At 53.5% G+C, this 16,889-nt stretch overlaps 2 protein-coding genes across 2 annotated transcripts; both read right to left on the bottom strand.

Annotated features, from left to right (window-relative positions):
- Positions 1-7,667: 7,667 nt before the first annotated feature.
- Positions 7,668-9,544, bottom strand: PV07_11983 (serine-tRNA ligase). The gene has a single exon (XM_016399468.1). It carries the CDS (start codon positions 9,492-9,494, stop codon positions 8,013-8,015), a length of 1,482 nt encoding a protein of 493 aa, XP_016244030.1. The 5' UTR covers positions 9,495-9,544; the 3' UTR covers positions 7,668-8,012.
- A 329-nt stretch (positions 9,545-9,873) lies between these two features.
- Positions 9,874-12,495, bottom strand: PV07_11982 (uncharacterized protein; the record flags this gene model as incomplete). Its single annotated transcript, XM_016399467.1, has 3 exons — positions 9,874-12,226; positions 12,288-12,342; positions 12,396-12,495. The coding sequence occupies 3 exons, from the start codon at positions 12,493-12,495 to the stop codon at positions 9,874-9,876; spliced, it is 2,508 nt and encodes an 835-aa protein (XP_016244029.1).
- Between the last annotated feature and the right edge of the window lie 4,394 nt (positions 12,496-16,889).

Genomic DNA, 16,889 nt, shown 5'->3' with positions numbered 1-16,889 from the left:
GTCCACCCTTCAACGCGAGCAGAAAGCGGACGAGGGCCACCACATCGCCGCGGCGCTGGGCAACACCAAGGGCGTGATCCTCCAGAACCACGGCCACCTGACGGTGGCCAAGACGGTCGACGGCGCCGCGTTCCTCTTCGGCGCCATGGACCGCTGCATCCAGGCCCAGCTGCTCGCCGATGCCGCGTGCGCGGGCCGCGGCACCCAGACGATCAAGGTCGCGCACGACGAGGCCGAGTACTCGCGCAACGTGTACAACGACGAGATGGTGTATATCATGTTCCAGTCCGCGTGAGTTTTCCCCCCTCCCACACAAGAACGATCCCCTGCCTTCGCGTTATGAGCAGGACGTGCGCTGGTCCTCAGGAGTCTCCTAACCCAGGGAGCAATCTTGCTAATTTTGGGTTGTCTTGGACCCGTTTGTAGGTTCGAAGACGTGGTCAAGGCCTCGAACGGGGAACTGCCGATGCATGTGCAGGGAGAACTCCCCCGGGACTGATGATGGCTGAAGGCGATACCTGTCTCTTTCACTTGGGGTTGACCTGCGCCTTATGTGAACTAGATCTCAGAGTTACATGCGCTCTTGCATGTCAACGCCGTAGTGTTTCAGCCCTCTAATCACCTTGAGAAATCTTCAAGGCCGGCTGGGCCAAACTGTGTTCGTCACTCTAGTGCAGCAAAATGCCGGCACAGACTTGAGCTTCTACCGTTCTAGTGGTTCCAGATTGTACTACTAGAGTCCCATCTTAGTGCGCGGATACTCTGGTGACTGGTCTGAGTGATCTCTCAAAGCCACTTCGTGCTTCCAATGCATTCGCCGAGTGATATCGGAGTTACTTTGCTAGACTTGCAAGGGGTCCACGATTCCTGATCGACTGCCGGGCAGAGCCAGCGATGTTCTCCAGCGCACTGTGATACCTAATTCAAGTTGAATGGGCCCAAGGGTGATATTGAGTAGACTGCATTTGCTTCTCCTTTCATAATTCCAGGCACATATGCTTCACCTATCATGCGGAATAAGTTCTCCGCCTTCGGTCTAAGAACGAAGGGTGTCCTAAAGCCATAGAAGACGCAAATCCTATCACCGCGTAATGAGGTGTCGGGGACAACGGCAATATTTGACAAGGTGGAGGCCAGCACTCGGTATTCCATCGCCGCCGTAATAAGAGGGATGACAATGCCGGTTTCCTGGACTCGTGGATCAGGCCTTGTTGGACCTTGTGCTCGCGTTTGCCGGCCCTAGGCTAAAGCGCAAGCTCGATAGCCGGTTGCTGGCCGTCACCAAGCAAATGGAGTGTTTCTAAACTCATCGCAACTCAATTCGAATTGGCCGCGACTGCCGAAGCCACATTTCTCGCGAGTACGCTCCAATTCCCGTCAAAGCGCGCCGCACTGTCACTTATTGGCACTGATATCGCACCCATGTTAGACGGATCGAAAATTGCCTCTTCCCGCCCACTCAGGGGTAGAAAAGAAGCGGTCGGGTAAAGAGGTAAATCCACTGTATTAGCAGAGGCACCAAGGCAGAGGCGGCCGGGCCCCTTCATACCTCGCGCAACGGTGATTTCTCCAAAACAGGGAATGGCGATCTTGATCTGGCACTCTTCTCCACGATCGGACCCGGACTGAGGACATGAGCCGAACTGTTCGTCCATATTGTTCCCTTTCGCACCTAACAATACGTCCAGAACTACCACCGCTTGCTTAGCCACGACGCTCTTGCGGTTATCCCTGGATTCTCGTCGGAGGATATCGGCAACGTCGGCGATGGATTTCCAATCTCGTTCGTCCTGCCGATCGGAAGCATGTTCCCTGTCCGATTCTTCATTGCTTCCCGTCTTCTGGTCTAGTAGATGCAAGATGAGCAACACGGCCATTGTGAAGGCCTGGAAATCTAGCATGGTGCATAAATATGGGTCGAGCCGCAAGCCGATGCGGAGGTATTTGTAAGCGACAAGAGCCTGGCGCGATGCTCTCGTAGCGGCTGCATATGAATACTGGCACACCCCTTTGTCTCGCTTGCCGATACACTTCAGCATTAGCGGCAGGTGGAGGAGTGCCTGAATGAAATGCATGAGGAAATATGCTTCAATGCGCTCAAAAGCCTCCTGGATGTAGGGGTCCGAGGATCTCGAATCAGCCTCCCACCGAAAATAGTTCATGTTGCCCATGACCTCTTTCAGCTCTTGATCTATTTTCAGAGTTCGAAGCAGGGAATCAGAGTCGTCTAGCGGTTGCTGGTTCCGATCAATGATCTGGCCCATGATGGAGCTCATTGTGGCATAGAAGAATTTCACTTGCTGCGAAGTGTTCGGTGTCGCGTCTAAGCCTCTCTTTGGTAAGTCGAGGTATGAATGTCGCACACCGTGAGGCAGCCCCAGGACCATGCTGAGGTATCGATCCTGGAAACACATTGCTTCCCATACCTCTATTTGTCGATGGCGGGTTTGATCTGGCACGATCGGACTTTGATCGATAGGGGAGGCGCGGTCAAGACCGATGTCGATGGCGTATTCAAGTGCTCGTCGGCAGAGGTGCCAGGCTTTCCGCAGTTTGCCTTGGTTGCAGAAATACCTCGATAAGAGTACCAAACATTCTATACCGGGTAAGGTTGTGGCGATATCGTCCTCGAAAACCACAGCTCTGTTGATGGCGGGCAGGATGCGGCTTTCCAAAGTAGCTATGGCAGTAGGGTCTCGAAAAGTACCATCATGAAAGATGCCATCACTCAGTCGTTCAGCACTTATCAGTGTCCAAAGGAGAGCCTTGGCGCTCTCGGCAGGATTGGCAAGACCTAATTTGTGGTTGAGCACCGACCTCCAGGTCTCAGTAGTCGTCTCTTCGCGGTCGAATAGCTCTGGAAATCTGTGAGGGGCCAAGTTCCACCAATCTTTGCTCAGATCGATCAAGGTGTTGAGGTCAGGCTCATGAGGCAAGAGTGTCAAGAGCTCATATCGCGCGGGATGGAATCCTAATGGTTCCGTACCAGATATGGAGTTGATGAGAGAAGGTTTCGTTGCATCGCATATGCGTGTAATAACATCATTGTCGAATAGACTGAGGATAGGGTTCGCCTCGAGATGACTATTGGTGGACGAGCGTGCCCGTCCGTCCGGCGCTGAGTCTGTCATACCTCGTCAATCAATGTTGGTCGGCTTTAGGTACACGGTATGCCCAAATTACCGGTATACGCAGTTCCGCTGTTGCGTCGTTTGCGATTTCTCCCTGTGTCCGGCGACTCGGTAGTAGACTCACTGCTCAGATAGTTTTCGACAAAATCCTCCAAACGGGCAACTCGTTCCCGCAGACTGTATTTAGCTCCGTCGTTGTTGCCATCTGCTTTAGTCAATGTGGCACCGATGCCTGTCGCATCCTTAGGGCCTTTGTCTTGGGCCACGCAAGGTGCACCACGAGCATAGCATTCGTCGCATTTCGTCCGCCTTCCTTCTCCGTAGGTGCATTTAGTTTTCCGACGTCGACCTGGTCACATCTTCAAATCAGCCAACTCGGTCTAATCGGTGTTTGGGCGATGTAGCCGAACTCCGGAACATGCTAACATTGAGTCACCAATCTCGGGTGGACAGCCTTACACTCAGAACAGCTTCGGGTGCCCTTCCGCATGCTCAAATGAGCCTGTGCTTGCCGCAAGCCGGAACTGCTATTGGCTCCGTTCATCCTGGACGCAGATAAGTCGAAAGGCGCATCGCTTGACTGCAACTCGACAGTGTTGCACTTGCCTGCTGTAGCAGAGCGAGCGGAAACCGTGCACACAGAGGACTGACGGCCTCAGAACAAAAGTTCAAAACACCCAGAGTTTCTAGAGGACCAAAACGGACTTAGCAAGCGTGTCTCATGTTCCACTTGAATCTGAACACAGAAACTATCGTAAATGGTAAGTGTCCCTGGCCTCCGGATTTTCGTCCGACAGGGATGGATGCATTTATTCAGCCTCATCAGCCAAAGAGTATCACTAATCAAATCCTGGATCACGCTGGCGGCCAGACTCCGTGGCTGTGCGGAGCATCCAGCCGCTCCTTCATGCTGTGGGTAAGGGCGAAGCGGAAGCCCTTCTCCAGCACCTACCATTGCACCGACCCTATCTGAGGTTGTGTAAGCAAGCCATGGTCCCGAAGGAGATATATCTAGGGGTGGACTGAAGAAAAGACGATTAGTGGCCCGATTCCGCCAAGACTTTAAGCGCTCCGGAAGACTTTCCTATTGAAGCGTCAACTGCGTGTTGCCCTATCAGGGGCCAGGCTGTCACCACAGCTACAACTCTCCCTAGAATACGAGGCATTATGGCAGACTGACTGCTAGAGTCTCTCCATGGCCCACAGCCTTATCAACATATCCAGGCACTGAGCACTATTGGATATTTCCTCGCAAGTAACGCAAGGGCCTGGGTAGGCACGTCGAGCCTTCTCACAAAGGTACTATAACCTCGCAGATCAGCAGCGGTAGCCACTAGCATCTTCGACCACCACGTAATCGATGCTCATTCAAGCTCCAACAGCCTCATTGCCGTATCAACAACGGTCTGCTTTAGCGGCCTGTATATCTTGTCACCAAACAGTTGCTTGGCCTCGGAATCATCCACCTTGAGCGGATGATCTGCATCCTGCTCCTTGTTCGCCACAATAGCTGCAGCTCGTACCGAAGACAGTCGATCCACCAGTTGTGGGAACTCGTCAGCCAGGATTTTCAACACCATCTGTGCAAGCAATGGCTCGGGACTTGCTAGCAACAAACGTCTCTTCTCGGTCCCGCCTTTGATGATTGATTGAACATGCAACGCGGCAAGGTCGCGGACGTCGATATACCCGATGTACAGTGGCCGCGAAGGGCCGTCATCGGCGCCAGAGGAAGGCTTCAGGAATGTAGTGTAGAAGAGGTCGGCGCTCATGTTGAACTGACTCTTGCCAGATGCATTCCGGTGGAGGTGTTGCAGTGGTGGCCCGATGATCAAAGGCCTTTGCTTGATTAATGGATGACCGCACCCCGAGTAAATCGACTTTCCATGCTTACACTGAAAGAACCGACACACCGAATGATGGTTTCTCACTTTCAACAAATCGCCAAAGAGCCTTTTCCGCCAACGTCTTGGAAATCATGTAACTGGCGCTGGGGTGCTGCAACTGCCGAGCAACCTCGACACTAACCTATATCGATCCGACATCGCATCAGCTTTGCCTCCAGCCTTGGACCTCCCAATTGCGACGTACCGGATTCCAATCTGTGCTTTTCAGCACTCGTCCGTCTAATGGCTTTGTGACATCATACACAGTCACTAAACTACCGGTGTAGGTAAAATGCTTGAGAGATTTGCAATACTTCCGGGCTGCCCGTAGCAGCTCGAGGTTGCTGTTGCGAGTCAGCAAGCGACATGAGATTGCCCCAGAAAGCAGAGCTTCGTCACCCTTGAGCACCAGGCCCCAAGAAATCTCTATCAAAGTCTGTCCCACCACCATCAGGCACCGGTGCTGCTGTGTGTATGATGTAATCAAACTGCGTCTCTTCACATATCTTGTCATATGCACCCGGGGCTGACATGTCTGGCACCACAACGAGGCGGACCCTCGATCTGAACTCGGGATGAGCACCGAAGACGTCGTCAGCCTTGGCCTCGGAGCGGACTGTGCCAACCACATCGAATTTATCCTGTTGGAAGTCAGGACACGACATCGCGAGCGAGACAACGGCCTTCGGTTGATACTCACCTCCACTAGGTTCTGGAGGACATGTGTAGCCAGAAAACCATTGGCGCCTGTCAACAGAACAGTAGGCATGGTGAAGGTTGAGTTGATGGGGACTTGAGTCTAGGTTGGAGATGTTGACTATGCTTTATAGGCAATGCCTTCCAATGCAGCAGCTGTTCCATGGAATCTGGACTTACGGTTCCATCCCTTCCACGGCCAAAAATGTTTGTAAGTGCCGAAAAACCGTGCTATTGCGGGTCTCACTAATCCGCCTGGACAGGACGAAATCTCGGAAGGCGAATGTCTATATTGATAACTGGCAATTTACTAATTCAAGCGGAATTACCATACCCGAATAATGGTCCGGAGGCTCTTACCACCGCAAAAGGAACGGAAATTCGAGATAGCCTACCTAATCCCGTTCCACATTACACGTGTAAAACGGCGAGACCTGTTCACGCCGTCAATATCAACCAGGTAAGCAGACGATGGCACAATGTCAACAGGTCCACAGCATAATCTCCGAAAGCTCGAGAAACTTGGTTCTCCCTACCATGGAGCCTCCAAGGCGGGTTTTGTGGTTACAAAGCAATGATCCAAATAGCGGCCTACCATTATAGAGTCAGCCAGGGGTATTAAAGGCAAGTCCCGTTGGTTACTGTCCTCCTTGTTGCTGCTGCCTCTGCCTCGACCTTGACCTCGACCTGTCCAAACATATCCTGTGGTGATTGAATTGAGAACCACTCCTCGGGTTGACAAGCACCATGCGTCCCTTCGACTACCTTTTCTCCCTCATTGTCTCGTTGCTAGCGTCCCAGACAGCCCTCGGCTCGGCTCTGACCGACTTCGACGATTGGGCTCACCAGCGCGTCGCCCTCGAAAACGTCTCCATCCACCTCCGCTACGCCGGTTCTGGCCCGCCGATCGTCCTCCTGCACGGCAGCCCGCAATTCAGCCTGACATGGCGCGTCATCGGCCCCGTGCTCGCAGACAGCAACTACACCGTCATAGCCCTTGACAACCGCGGCACGGGAGATTCCTCGCTCCCTCCCGACGGGAATTACACGGCCATGGCCTCCGCGGCGGACACCAAGGCGGTGCTCGATTTCTTGAACATCACCTCCGCCTACGTCGTGGGCCACGACTTCGGCTCCGGCATAGCGGCCGCTCTCGCCGCCAGCCACCCGTCCCTGGTGAAGAGACTCGTCGTCACAGAATTCGTGCCTCCGGGCTTCGGGTACGAGACGGCTCGCAACCCCGGCGCGTACTGGGACCTCTACGCGAATTGGCAGCTGGCCTTCTTCTCGATCCCCGACGCCGCCGAGTTCTTCATCGCGGGCAGGGAGAAACAAATGCTCGAGTGGTTCTTCTACCATGGCAGCTACTCCGGCGTGACGAGTTTCTCCGATGACGTGGTGAACCGATACGCCAGCTCGATCTCCAAGCCCGGCTTTCTGAGGGCCATGCTCGGGTCGTACGACGTCAGGGGAAATGCGGAAGTGGCCAGCTTCTTCAAAGGAACGATTGGCGTCGATCCTCTCCAGATGCCGACCTTGTCGATGGGAGGGGAGGCCAGTTTAGGCCCGTTTTCGGCGTCGCTGTGGGCGAACATCACGACAAATCTCGAGTCAGACATCATCCCGAAGGCAGGACATTGGATAGGTGTGTATATTCTGTGCTGTCGGATACTTATCCCCCCCCGCCTTGAACAACGAAAGATTCACTGACCTGCCATGGGTATATCTAGCGGACGAGAACCCGCAATGGGTGGCAAGTCGTGTCCAACAATTTCTCGAGCAGGAGCCCAACCCGCCGCCCTCGGTCGATCTCTCCTCCTTGACGAACAAAGTGACGCTTACGGTTGGATATTTCGGGACCTTGGGAAACGAAGCTTTGGCAAGCTCTTGAAGAGAGTCGAATAAACGCACAAGAAACAGCTCAGAGAGCCGCCCTGGTCGAGAAGGGGTAGCGTAGGAGGTTGCGAATGTGAGATTCGCAAGTATAGCTTTAATTTCTTTCATATCTGAGGTGGGATTTATATAATCATATAGAAAGTCTTGGGTTGGCGTGACGATCACACAGCACGATGACGCCCACCGGGTGTCACTCGATGCAAGAAGTGTAAGAAGCTTGTCCAGCTCCGCTGAAGATTTGGAAGTGGTGAGGGTGGTGCTTGAGAAAGCACTCCTCCATCGCACGCCTCAAGCGAATATGTTTGGAGAAAGACGAATGCTGAGCTTGTCTTGAACACCGCCGCCGAGAATCGCATATACGGTGGGACAATGTTCCTGCGTTAGGATACAGGACTGCGCACACTCAACGAGGTCCAATCTTCTCCAGACCGCCCATGTATGCTCTCAAAACTTGGGGAACGACAACGCAGCCTTCGTCTTCACGCCATCCATTCTCCAAGATCGCAGCAAGAACTCTCGGGATTGCCATGGCCGTACCATTCACTGTGTGCGCAAACTTCTTCCTCGATCCGTCAGCCTCCAAGATCCTCGTGTCTAGTCTGCGACTTTGGTAGTCTGTGCAAATGGACGCTGAAGTGACTTCGCCCCATCCCTCGTCCTTTTTCTTCCTTGAGGGGAACATTGCCTCGATGTCGATCTTGCGATACGCGCTGGCACCCAGATCTGATGTTGGCATCTCGAGAACTCGGCAGGGCAGACTCAGCGAAGACAGGATTTCCGTCTGTATTTCCACCATTTCGGTCAGAAGTTGGCCTGAATGCTCCGTCCAGCTTGCCTCATCCGTCGAGCTTCCATTGCTGCTACTAGATGATGGGCAGTCGGTCCATGCGAACATCTCCACCTTTGTAAACTCATGCACGCGGTACAGGCCCTTGGTGTCGACGCCGCGAGCACCAGCCTCGGCGCGGAAACACCGACTTGACCCAACAAGCTTGACAGGTAAGCGTTCTGCGGGGATGGCCTTGCTGGCGTACATTCCTGCGAGAGGGATCTCGGCTGTCGCAGCAAGACTCCGGGTGGGTTTTCCCGCGTCCTTTTCCGGTTGCGCTATTTGCCAGATCTGTTGTTCATCGTTTTGATCCCGAGGCTGAAAGCCGCACGCAGTGGCCATGTGGGAGTAAATCAGAGACGGTGGAGAGACAACGGACCAGCCGCGTTTCATGGCGACGGACAAGGCATATTGAACTAGGGCTTGCTCCAACAAAGCCGCCTCGTTCAACAAGAAGTAAAACCCCCAGCCAGACGTCATTGATGATGATGCGAAGTCAAGAAGACCGAGCTTCTCGCCGATGATAGAGTGATCAGCCGAAGGGCCATATTGTGGAGGGTTCTCTGGGTCGTAGTTGATGTAGGAACGCAATCTTGGTTCACCACCAGTCGGTGTGCCCGAGTACGTCAGGTTGGGCAAGGACAGCGCCATAGAGCGCGTCTCGAGCTCCAGAGCATCATGCTCAGCTTGGAGAGCGTCGACCTCTGGCCTGACCGACTTCATCTGCGACACAAGGTCCGCCTTGTTTCCTTTCGTAGTGTTCAATTGCTTCTGCAGCTCTTTCAGGGTATGACGAGACCCGACCATGCGTTGGTCGAGCTCTCTCATCCTTCTGACATTGTCCGTCACCCGGCGGGGGATATCCTCATGGCTGCCATAATTTCGCACCAGGCAATTTCGTTCGTAGAGCTCGACATTGTCTCGGATTTGGGTGAGAGGAGGAAATTGGCGCGGCGCAGTCGCCGGTCGGAGTTCCTGGTAGGCGGGTTTCGTGGTGCAGTAGGCTCTTCTGCATCGAAGCAGGAACGCCCTAGCCTCGAGAGCTTTCCTCGACATCAAAGCTGCGAACGTTGGCTGAACAGCAATCCGTTACTGCGCGAAAACTCACAACGCGGTTGGACGCGGTCCCAAAAAATTCCCGCCAACTTCAATCGACATCGGCGAAGTGTGGAGTGCTTATCACTGCCTAACTAGATTTGGTCGACTCACTCGCTGTTTTAGCTGAGGCTCGGAATCCAGCCTTGCGACGGTGCGACAGCCACTCGCTCACTTATTGGGATTCCAGCTCGCTCAGCGTATTTGTGGAAAGTACGGAAAATGTGTGGGCGTCACATTTGTTTCCGAGTGACAACAGCTGCTAGGAAATAGTAGATAGTATACACATTTCATGTGGGACCCAGATTTCGTCGATAGACCGCATTACCCGCTCTTTACTTCATCGCCGGGTGTCCCGTTTGTGCTCAGCCTCCAGAAGATCAGCATAGATGCTGAGGGACTCTCCAATCAAGTTGACCATCTGCCACACGCTGCTCGACTGATACAATTTCGCCCACAGCCGGACAACCATGCCACTCAGCCGAGCCTTCTGCGTCAGGATCCGGTCACAGCTCATTTTATACTCAGTCTCAGCCACGAGCTGAACCACAAATTCGAGCACCCTCTGCTCAGGGGCTGTCAGAGCAGGGCTTGAATCGGGCACCGTGACCGCTTCAAGCCACTTTGCGAGCAGTACGGCGCACTCCAGCGAACATAAAGCATGTTGATTTGACCACAGAATCAGTTGCGTCTGGGCGACGTAGTTAATCCCAAGTTTCACGGGAATGCTGAGGGCATGTGCACAGTGGAGCGCTGCTCGCGTCATTTTGTCACTGCGTTGGACTTTTGGACTTTGGTGTAACGAGTTGGCAACCACTTCCGGATCCCAGCTGCTGAGTGACCTCACAGGGCCTAGATCCATGTTGAGCCGAATATAAGCCAGCCGAAGAAGTGCAGTCGATGTGAAAGTCACGGGGCCGTGGGGGCTTAAGGGATCCATGGATGACTCTTGATTACGTTCCCAATACTTGGCCCAGCGCTTCAGAGCCCGCTCGAAGACGTTCATTTCCTCGTCCGACAGGCTGCTTGAACTGCCCTGCACGATGGGCAGTCGAGCATTGCGTGCGAGCCAAATGTGTTGAATGATGGCATGGATGAGAGCACAGCCACCAAGAGCAGAGAACCCTCGCGCAACGATCTGAGTCGAGCCATTCCATTCGCCCGGATTTGCAAAGAGGCACGAAAATGCGTCTTGAAAATCTTGACGAGGTGACCTTGATTCGGCGCGGGCGTCACGCCAATCTAGCTCATTGCCTGCCTTCCACTCTTTCTCGGAGCAGGGAAGGTCGAGCCGGAGTCCACTTGCGAGCATCATGGGCGGCAGATCGAACAGAATGGTGTGGATATTAAAGAAACAAAAGACCACTAGGTGCGTTCTTTTGATGGTCTCAAACCGAACCCACTCCTGCCAGTCCCCGGTCGGTTGCTCCTGGGTTTGCGATATCTCATCATCTTGGATAAGCGAGTGCAACACACTGCGTATCGACAGTGCATCGGTGACTGCTGGCTCGCGTCGGTACCAGGACGCAATGGCGATCAAAAGCAGTAAAGTCTGCACCATCTCAACCACACAGAATCTTTCGTCCCCCTTCCAATTCGAGTCAGGGTTTACGGTGAAGTTATCTTGCGCTCTTTGGCCCAAGACCATGTTTGCTTTTCTTTTCTGGCGTCGGCGCAAGCGTTCCAAGACTATCGCTCTTGAGACACGGAACAGTTCGACACCCATCTCTGGTTCCCTGGTGTAGCGAGCTCCGAGAGCTGCGATCGCAAGGAGCAACTCGACATGGATACCGTCCATTTGCAAAGTGGCAACGTGAAAGAAGGGATAATGAGCATGGAAGTTTTTGAAGTATCCACCTATCAGTCGTGACAATGCATGTCGGGATGGAAGGACAAAGTCGCCATCTATGCAGCCGGAGAACGTCGCCAGTTCATCAATTATGTGTTGTCGACAGACGGCTGAGATGAACAGATCGCGACTGTTCAGCCTCGTGGGACCTTGTGGGTGAGGCCCAGTGGGCGGAGGCTTGTCCTCAGGAGCCAAGGACGGCAACCGAGAGCCAAAACGCGAGATGGACGAGTCGGCAGCCCTGATATTGGAGAGTGACGTAGGCGTGGCCTGTATCGTGGTCGTGGCCGTCGTTTCATCACGTGAGTTTTCGCCATCTCTGAGATCGTTAGTGTTGTCAAAAACACCGGCCAGAGGGAGGTCAAGGTTTGTAAAGAAGACAGGCAATGGTTGGTAGGTCGGAGAGAACGGATGCGTGAGATTAGGCACGCTGTCCATGAACGTAGCAAAGTCCTGTGTATAGGCGGACTCGAGGGCGTCGAAGCCGCCATCATCCAGACCTAGATTCATCGAGTAATCCGGAACCGGCGCGGTGAAAGGCTCTTTGCTTCCGTGACTTGAATTCTCGTCATTTGGGTGGCCGTAGAAGCGCGCAGACAGGTGGACCTGGTCGATGTGCTGCTGATCTGCTCTGGTATTGCTCACGAGAGATTGCGTCGCCGGCGGGACTACATGAGGCTGAGAGGAAAGGACGGGGCCAGGCCCTGAATGATAGTCGGTCCAACTCGCCAGAGGCAACGGCGCTGGCAAGAGCGTTTCAGGTCTCGATGGTACATGGCTCTGTTGGGAGCGAGTCTCTGGAGGCGATTGATGTGATAAGCGTATGTGTCGGGTTAGCAGATCTCTTGTTCTCAGGTCAGCAGCGTGTCAACGACCAAATTAGTCTTATGGAGGCAGCAGCGTACTTCCGGGTGAACCCTTTCTGACATCGGGGACAGCGAAACGGCTTCTCCTTGGTGTCTCGAATCTCAGTCAGTCATTAATCCAGACGCGCTTTGTTGTGTTCCCCTTACGCGATCTCTCATGGCGTTGGAGATGCTCCAGGCGGGCGAAGCCACGGCTACAGCGGTGGCACACGAATGATTTGGCCGGGGTGGCGGAATTTGTTGTCATGGTTCGCACATTGCTCGTCGAGCGGAGGACAGATGGCACTGGTGGTAGTGGGGAATTTGACATTGGATTCGGGGAAGAAGGTACATTCTTTAAGATGAAAATTGGAAGGTGAGGTTGAGTGTGTAGTATGCGGGGCGGCGGATTTGGCGCGGGCTGGTAGCTAGCTAGACTGACGGAGCCCCGGAAACACGGCTAGTCCCTAGCGCGATGCGGGCACCAATGAGGCTGCCCATGTAAAGGGACTATAGCTTCTCCAATTTGGAGAAGTCAGCTACCCATCGACAACAACACCCAACGACACCCATGCTTACTCGGCAGTGCTCGGCTGAGAGTCTTGCTGACCAGGAATATACGTTGCCCTGTACTATGCTTGTGTCCTCGTGTCCTCCGGCCCCTCTCCGAGATGACTGGTAACCAGGTCTCACAAGCACCTAACTTATCATGCCCACCTCCTCACTCCAATGGTTTATTCCACGTTCTCCTGTGCATGATCCACCGACCAACGGCGACCCTACCCCGAAATTTCCCATATCTCTCCCTCTTCCCGGTAGCCGATATGCAGATGTGCATCATATCCTTAGTTACAAGATACTACAGTCCGTGGCTTCCACCTAAGTCTGCCCACAATCTCTCTTCCAACAGCCGCGAGCGACCCACTGCCCACTATATATCGTGAGCCTCTCCACGTTCATAGGGTGAACAGAGAACACCAAACCAAGTTTCTGCCCCTGTCTAAGAGTAGATATCTCTGAGGCTCTCTGATAAAGGCGACATCTCGACAATGCGAGCACAAGTGTTAGAGGCGTTCAATACGCCCTACAAATTCAAAGAAGTCCCGGTCCCTCCAAACCCAACTGGTCAAGATATCCTGGTCAAAGTCGGGGCCGCTTCTTACTGCCACACTGATGCTGTCTTTGCCTCTGGTGCCATGTGGCAAGACCTGCCCCGGATTGGGTCGCACGAGTTTGCAGGCACAATCGTCCAATTGGGTCCAGATGTGTCACCGAAGTTGGGTCTTAAAGCCGGCATGCCTGTTGGCGTTCCAGGTAGAGCATTTCATCCTTGCGGATCGTGCTATGAATGCCTGAACAACGACGGCGATCCAGAAAAGTACGGTGTATGGTGTCCCAAAGCTGGTAACCTAGGTCTCTCGGCCAATGGCGGTTTTCAAGAATATTGCATTGCGGATTCTCGTCAGATTGCGCCCATGCCGGAAGGCATGACAGCCGTTGACACCGCTCCACTCATGTGCGCGGGTCTGACTATCTGGAACGCTCTGGAAAGAGCGGGGGTCACGATGGAGGCAGGCGGAGGGAAAGGACTCACGATTGGCATTTCCGGTGCCGGCGGTGGCCTTGGACACCTGGGAGTACAGTTCGCCACCAAGCTTGGATGCAAGGTCGTAGCCATTGAGGCATCTGATCCGGCATTGGCCCTTCTGCAAGATGTCGTCAAGGATCTAGGACCGGCAGGGGATGGTGTTACCATCGTTGACGCGAGGAAACAACCCGCAGAGGACGCCCGCATATCAATTTTTGGATCCCCCGAGCCTAGTTTGGAAGGCGAGAAGGGGGTCGATGGAGTCTTGATTCTCCCCGAATCCCAAAAAGCTTTCGAATATGGGATGAAGCTGGTCAAGAACCATGGCATTTGTGTGACCGTCAGTTTCCCAAAGGAAGGTTTCCACATGCAGCCACGGGACCTCGTCTTCCGCCACATCTCCATGACCGGAGTCTTGGTCGGTCGGAACCGACAGCTCAGAGCCATGTTGAACTTTGCCGCAAAGGAGGGAGTGAGGGCGAAAGTGACCACCTACAAGTTGGAGCAACTAAATGAGCTAGTGGAGGATTACCACAAAGGAGCAAGCGGAAAGCTGGTCGTGGATATGTCCAAGTGAAACTCCAGTCAGCTTCTGCATGCTATTTCACGGTCCAATAATTTAGGATGTACGCCTCTGTCGTTATCGTCGTTATTGCAGGACATGAATAGATGGGGCGCACAAATGATATACCAAACTTTATATGGACTGCGCCATTACTCTCACGTACACCACCAAGCCTCACGAGCGCCGGCGAAAACGCCATTTGAAACAAAGCCGACTCGCTAATCGAGGGAGTTTGGAGCAGGGGCTGGCAGCGTTAGTCTCTCGATCTCGCCTGGGATGACATTACGACGCGTTTCGAGAAAAGGCCGCCATGATCTCGATTCTCGAACTTGGAATTCTCGCGTCTTAGTGCCTATGCTCTAGCCGACCAAGGCCGAAGTCCATCGGAACCGTCAGAGCAGCTGACATGTCTTCCTTTGACTGTCCTCCAATTTGGGGACCTGGAGTCTGTTCCCGATCTCGAGATTTCGAATTGACTTGCGCTCATCTCGAGAAACCCGATCAGAGAGACCCATCAGAATGTCTTTGTATGCTAGCCACGTATCTCCAAGTGCCGTTGTTCTATAGACTATAGTCGAGCAATGTCTCAACTTGAGAGGTCTCACATAATACAGCCTCGTGAGTCATTTCAATTGAGCTTGGTCGGGATATCTTTTCCTTCAAGCCATAGCTCCAGATTCGACGCTGTATCCTCATACCATCGGTTCATGACACCTTCTTCCACGTATCCCATATGCGGGCTGAGTAGCACTTGGCTTCTGCCGTCCTTTCCCCAAGCAGTCGTTCGCCAGGGGCTACCTAGCGGTAACGGTTCCACATGATAAACATCCAAAGCCGCACCCTTGATCCTGCCGTGGTTCAAAGCATCCAGTAAGGCCTTCTCATTGATGAGGGCACCTCTCGAGGTGTTAACCAAGAGTGCAGAGGGCTTCAACAAAGCGAGCTCGCTCTCCCCCAGAATGTCTCGACTTCGTTCAGACAGAACATAGTGGATGCTTAACACGTCCGCCTCCTTCAGAAGCTCTTCCTTACTACTCGCCACCTTAAATGTTCCCGGAGGTAGACCGAACGACTTGGCCTTCTGCTCGGCGACATCCTGGGTGAGACTACTAGACCATGCTAGAATCTTCATCCCGAAAGCCCACGCACCTGCTGAGGCAACCCTTGCCCCCAAGTTGCCGAATCCCAATAGGCCCAGCGTTTTGCCTTTCAATCCTGTAGCCGGAGAAATTTCCCAGAGACCAGACTTGACGGCGGCATCGTCACGAGCGATATTGCGAGCGATGCCTAGAATGAGTGCCCAGCAATGTTGCATGGTGGAATCGATCGAGGTCGGCGAGCTCACATCACCAGACTTCCCGAGCCCCTTGGCACCTGCGACGATGATGTTCTGCTCAGCACAAGCAGCCATGTCGATTGCCGAGTTCTTCATTCCCGTAGTCAGAAGCAGCCTGAGGTTCGGGAGCGATCTGATCACGTCTCCCGGCAGGGGAGTTCGTTCTCGCATAGTCGAAATAACGGCGAAGGGCCGAAGGCGTTCGATGAGCGCATCCTTTTCCGCCTTGCCACTGGGGTTGATAGTGTCAGGGAAAGTCGTGACTTCGACCTTGGGCTGCAGATGAGAGAATTTGGCGGCTGCAATCCCCTGGTAGTCATCGAGTATGGCTAAGCGTATCTTCGAGGTCGCCATTTTGTTGCTATGTCGGCTCAAATGCCTGAACGAGACTGAATAGAGCCAAATGTTGAATCCCCAAGTTTAAGGCCTTCTCACACAAAGTAGTTGCTTACACTCAGGTTCTTGAGATGACGTCCACATGCTTGCGCCGGCCTGGACTCATATGACCGACGTAGATGCTGATGAGGCTCTCCATGGCTATCGTAAGAACACGCTTCTCCAAATCGGAGGCTGATCTATACACTTTGACGTTGAGTTAAGCTGGCCTAAGTGAGGCTTTCTGTAGCATGGGCCCGAAATGGACGACCGCATACTCTCCCCAACTTGGAGAGTCGTGGATTACAGGATCGCCCGGAGATAAGTGTGCATGGACCAGCATTGTAAAGTGACACGGCAGATGCAGTCGGCGATTTAAACACTTGATATTTATTCACGGGCTCTCAGTTTCATTCTAGGGTGCATTTTCCCCATTGAACAATCACCAAGAGAGAGAGAGACGTCCCGAGCTTGTCATATATTCGCATACTCCACCATGCATCCCGCCATCGGATTCTTCTTTGTTGCCTCTGTGATTGCGCTACTCGTTAGGTGGGCCAATAGAACCGATATCCCAAAGATCAAGAACCTCCCCGAACTTCCTGGAGTGCCAATTTTTGGGAGTCTCATCCTTCTCGGCAAGTATCATGCTAGGAACTGTGCTCGGTTGGCCAAGACATACGGCGACGTCTTTCAGGTCCGCCTGGGTAACCGCGTAAGTGAAGACTCCCCTCGATGCTATATTGGATGTGTCACCAGATGGTGTTGACTCTTGCTGCCATTCAGAGATTCATTTAT

The sequence above is a fragment of the Cladophialophora immunda genome (assembly GCF_000835495.1).
Source record: "Cladophialophora immunda strain CBS 83496 unplaced genomic scaffold supercont1.7, whole genome shotgun sequence".
In the NCBI taxonomy this organism is placed as follows: domain Eukaryota; kingdom Fungi; phylum Ascomycota; class Eurotiomycetes; order Chaetothyriales; family Herpotrichiellaceae; genus Cladophialophora; species Cladophialophora immunda.
This window is presented reverse-complemented; position numbering and strand designations above follow the sequence as displayed.

Bases quoted from the DNA above. Each gene is read 5' to 3' on its own strand.
- PV07_11983 (XM_016399468.1), bottom strand. From the start codon at position 9,494: ATGTCGAGGAAAGCTCTCGAGGCTAGGGCGTTCCTGCTTCGATGCAGA.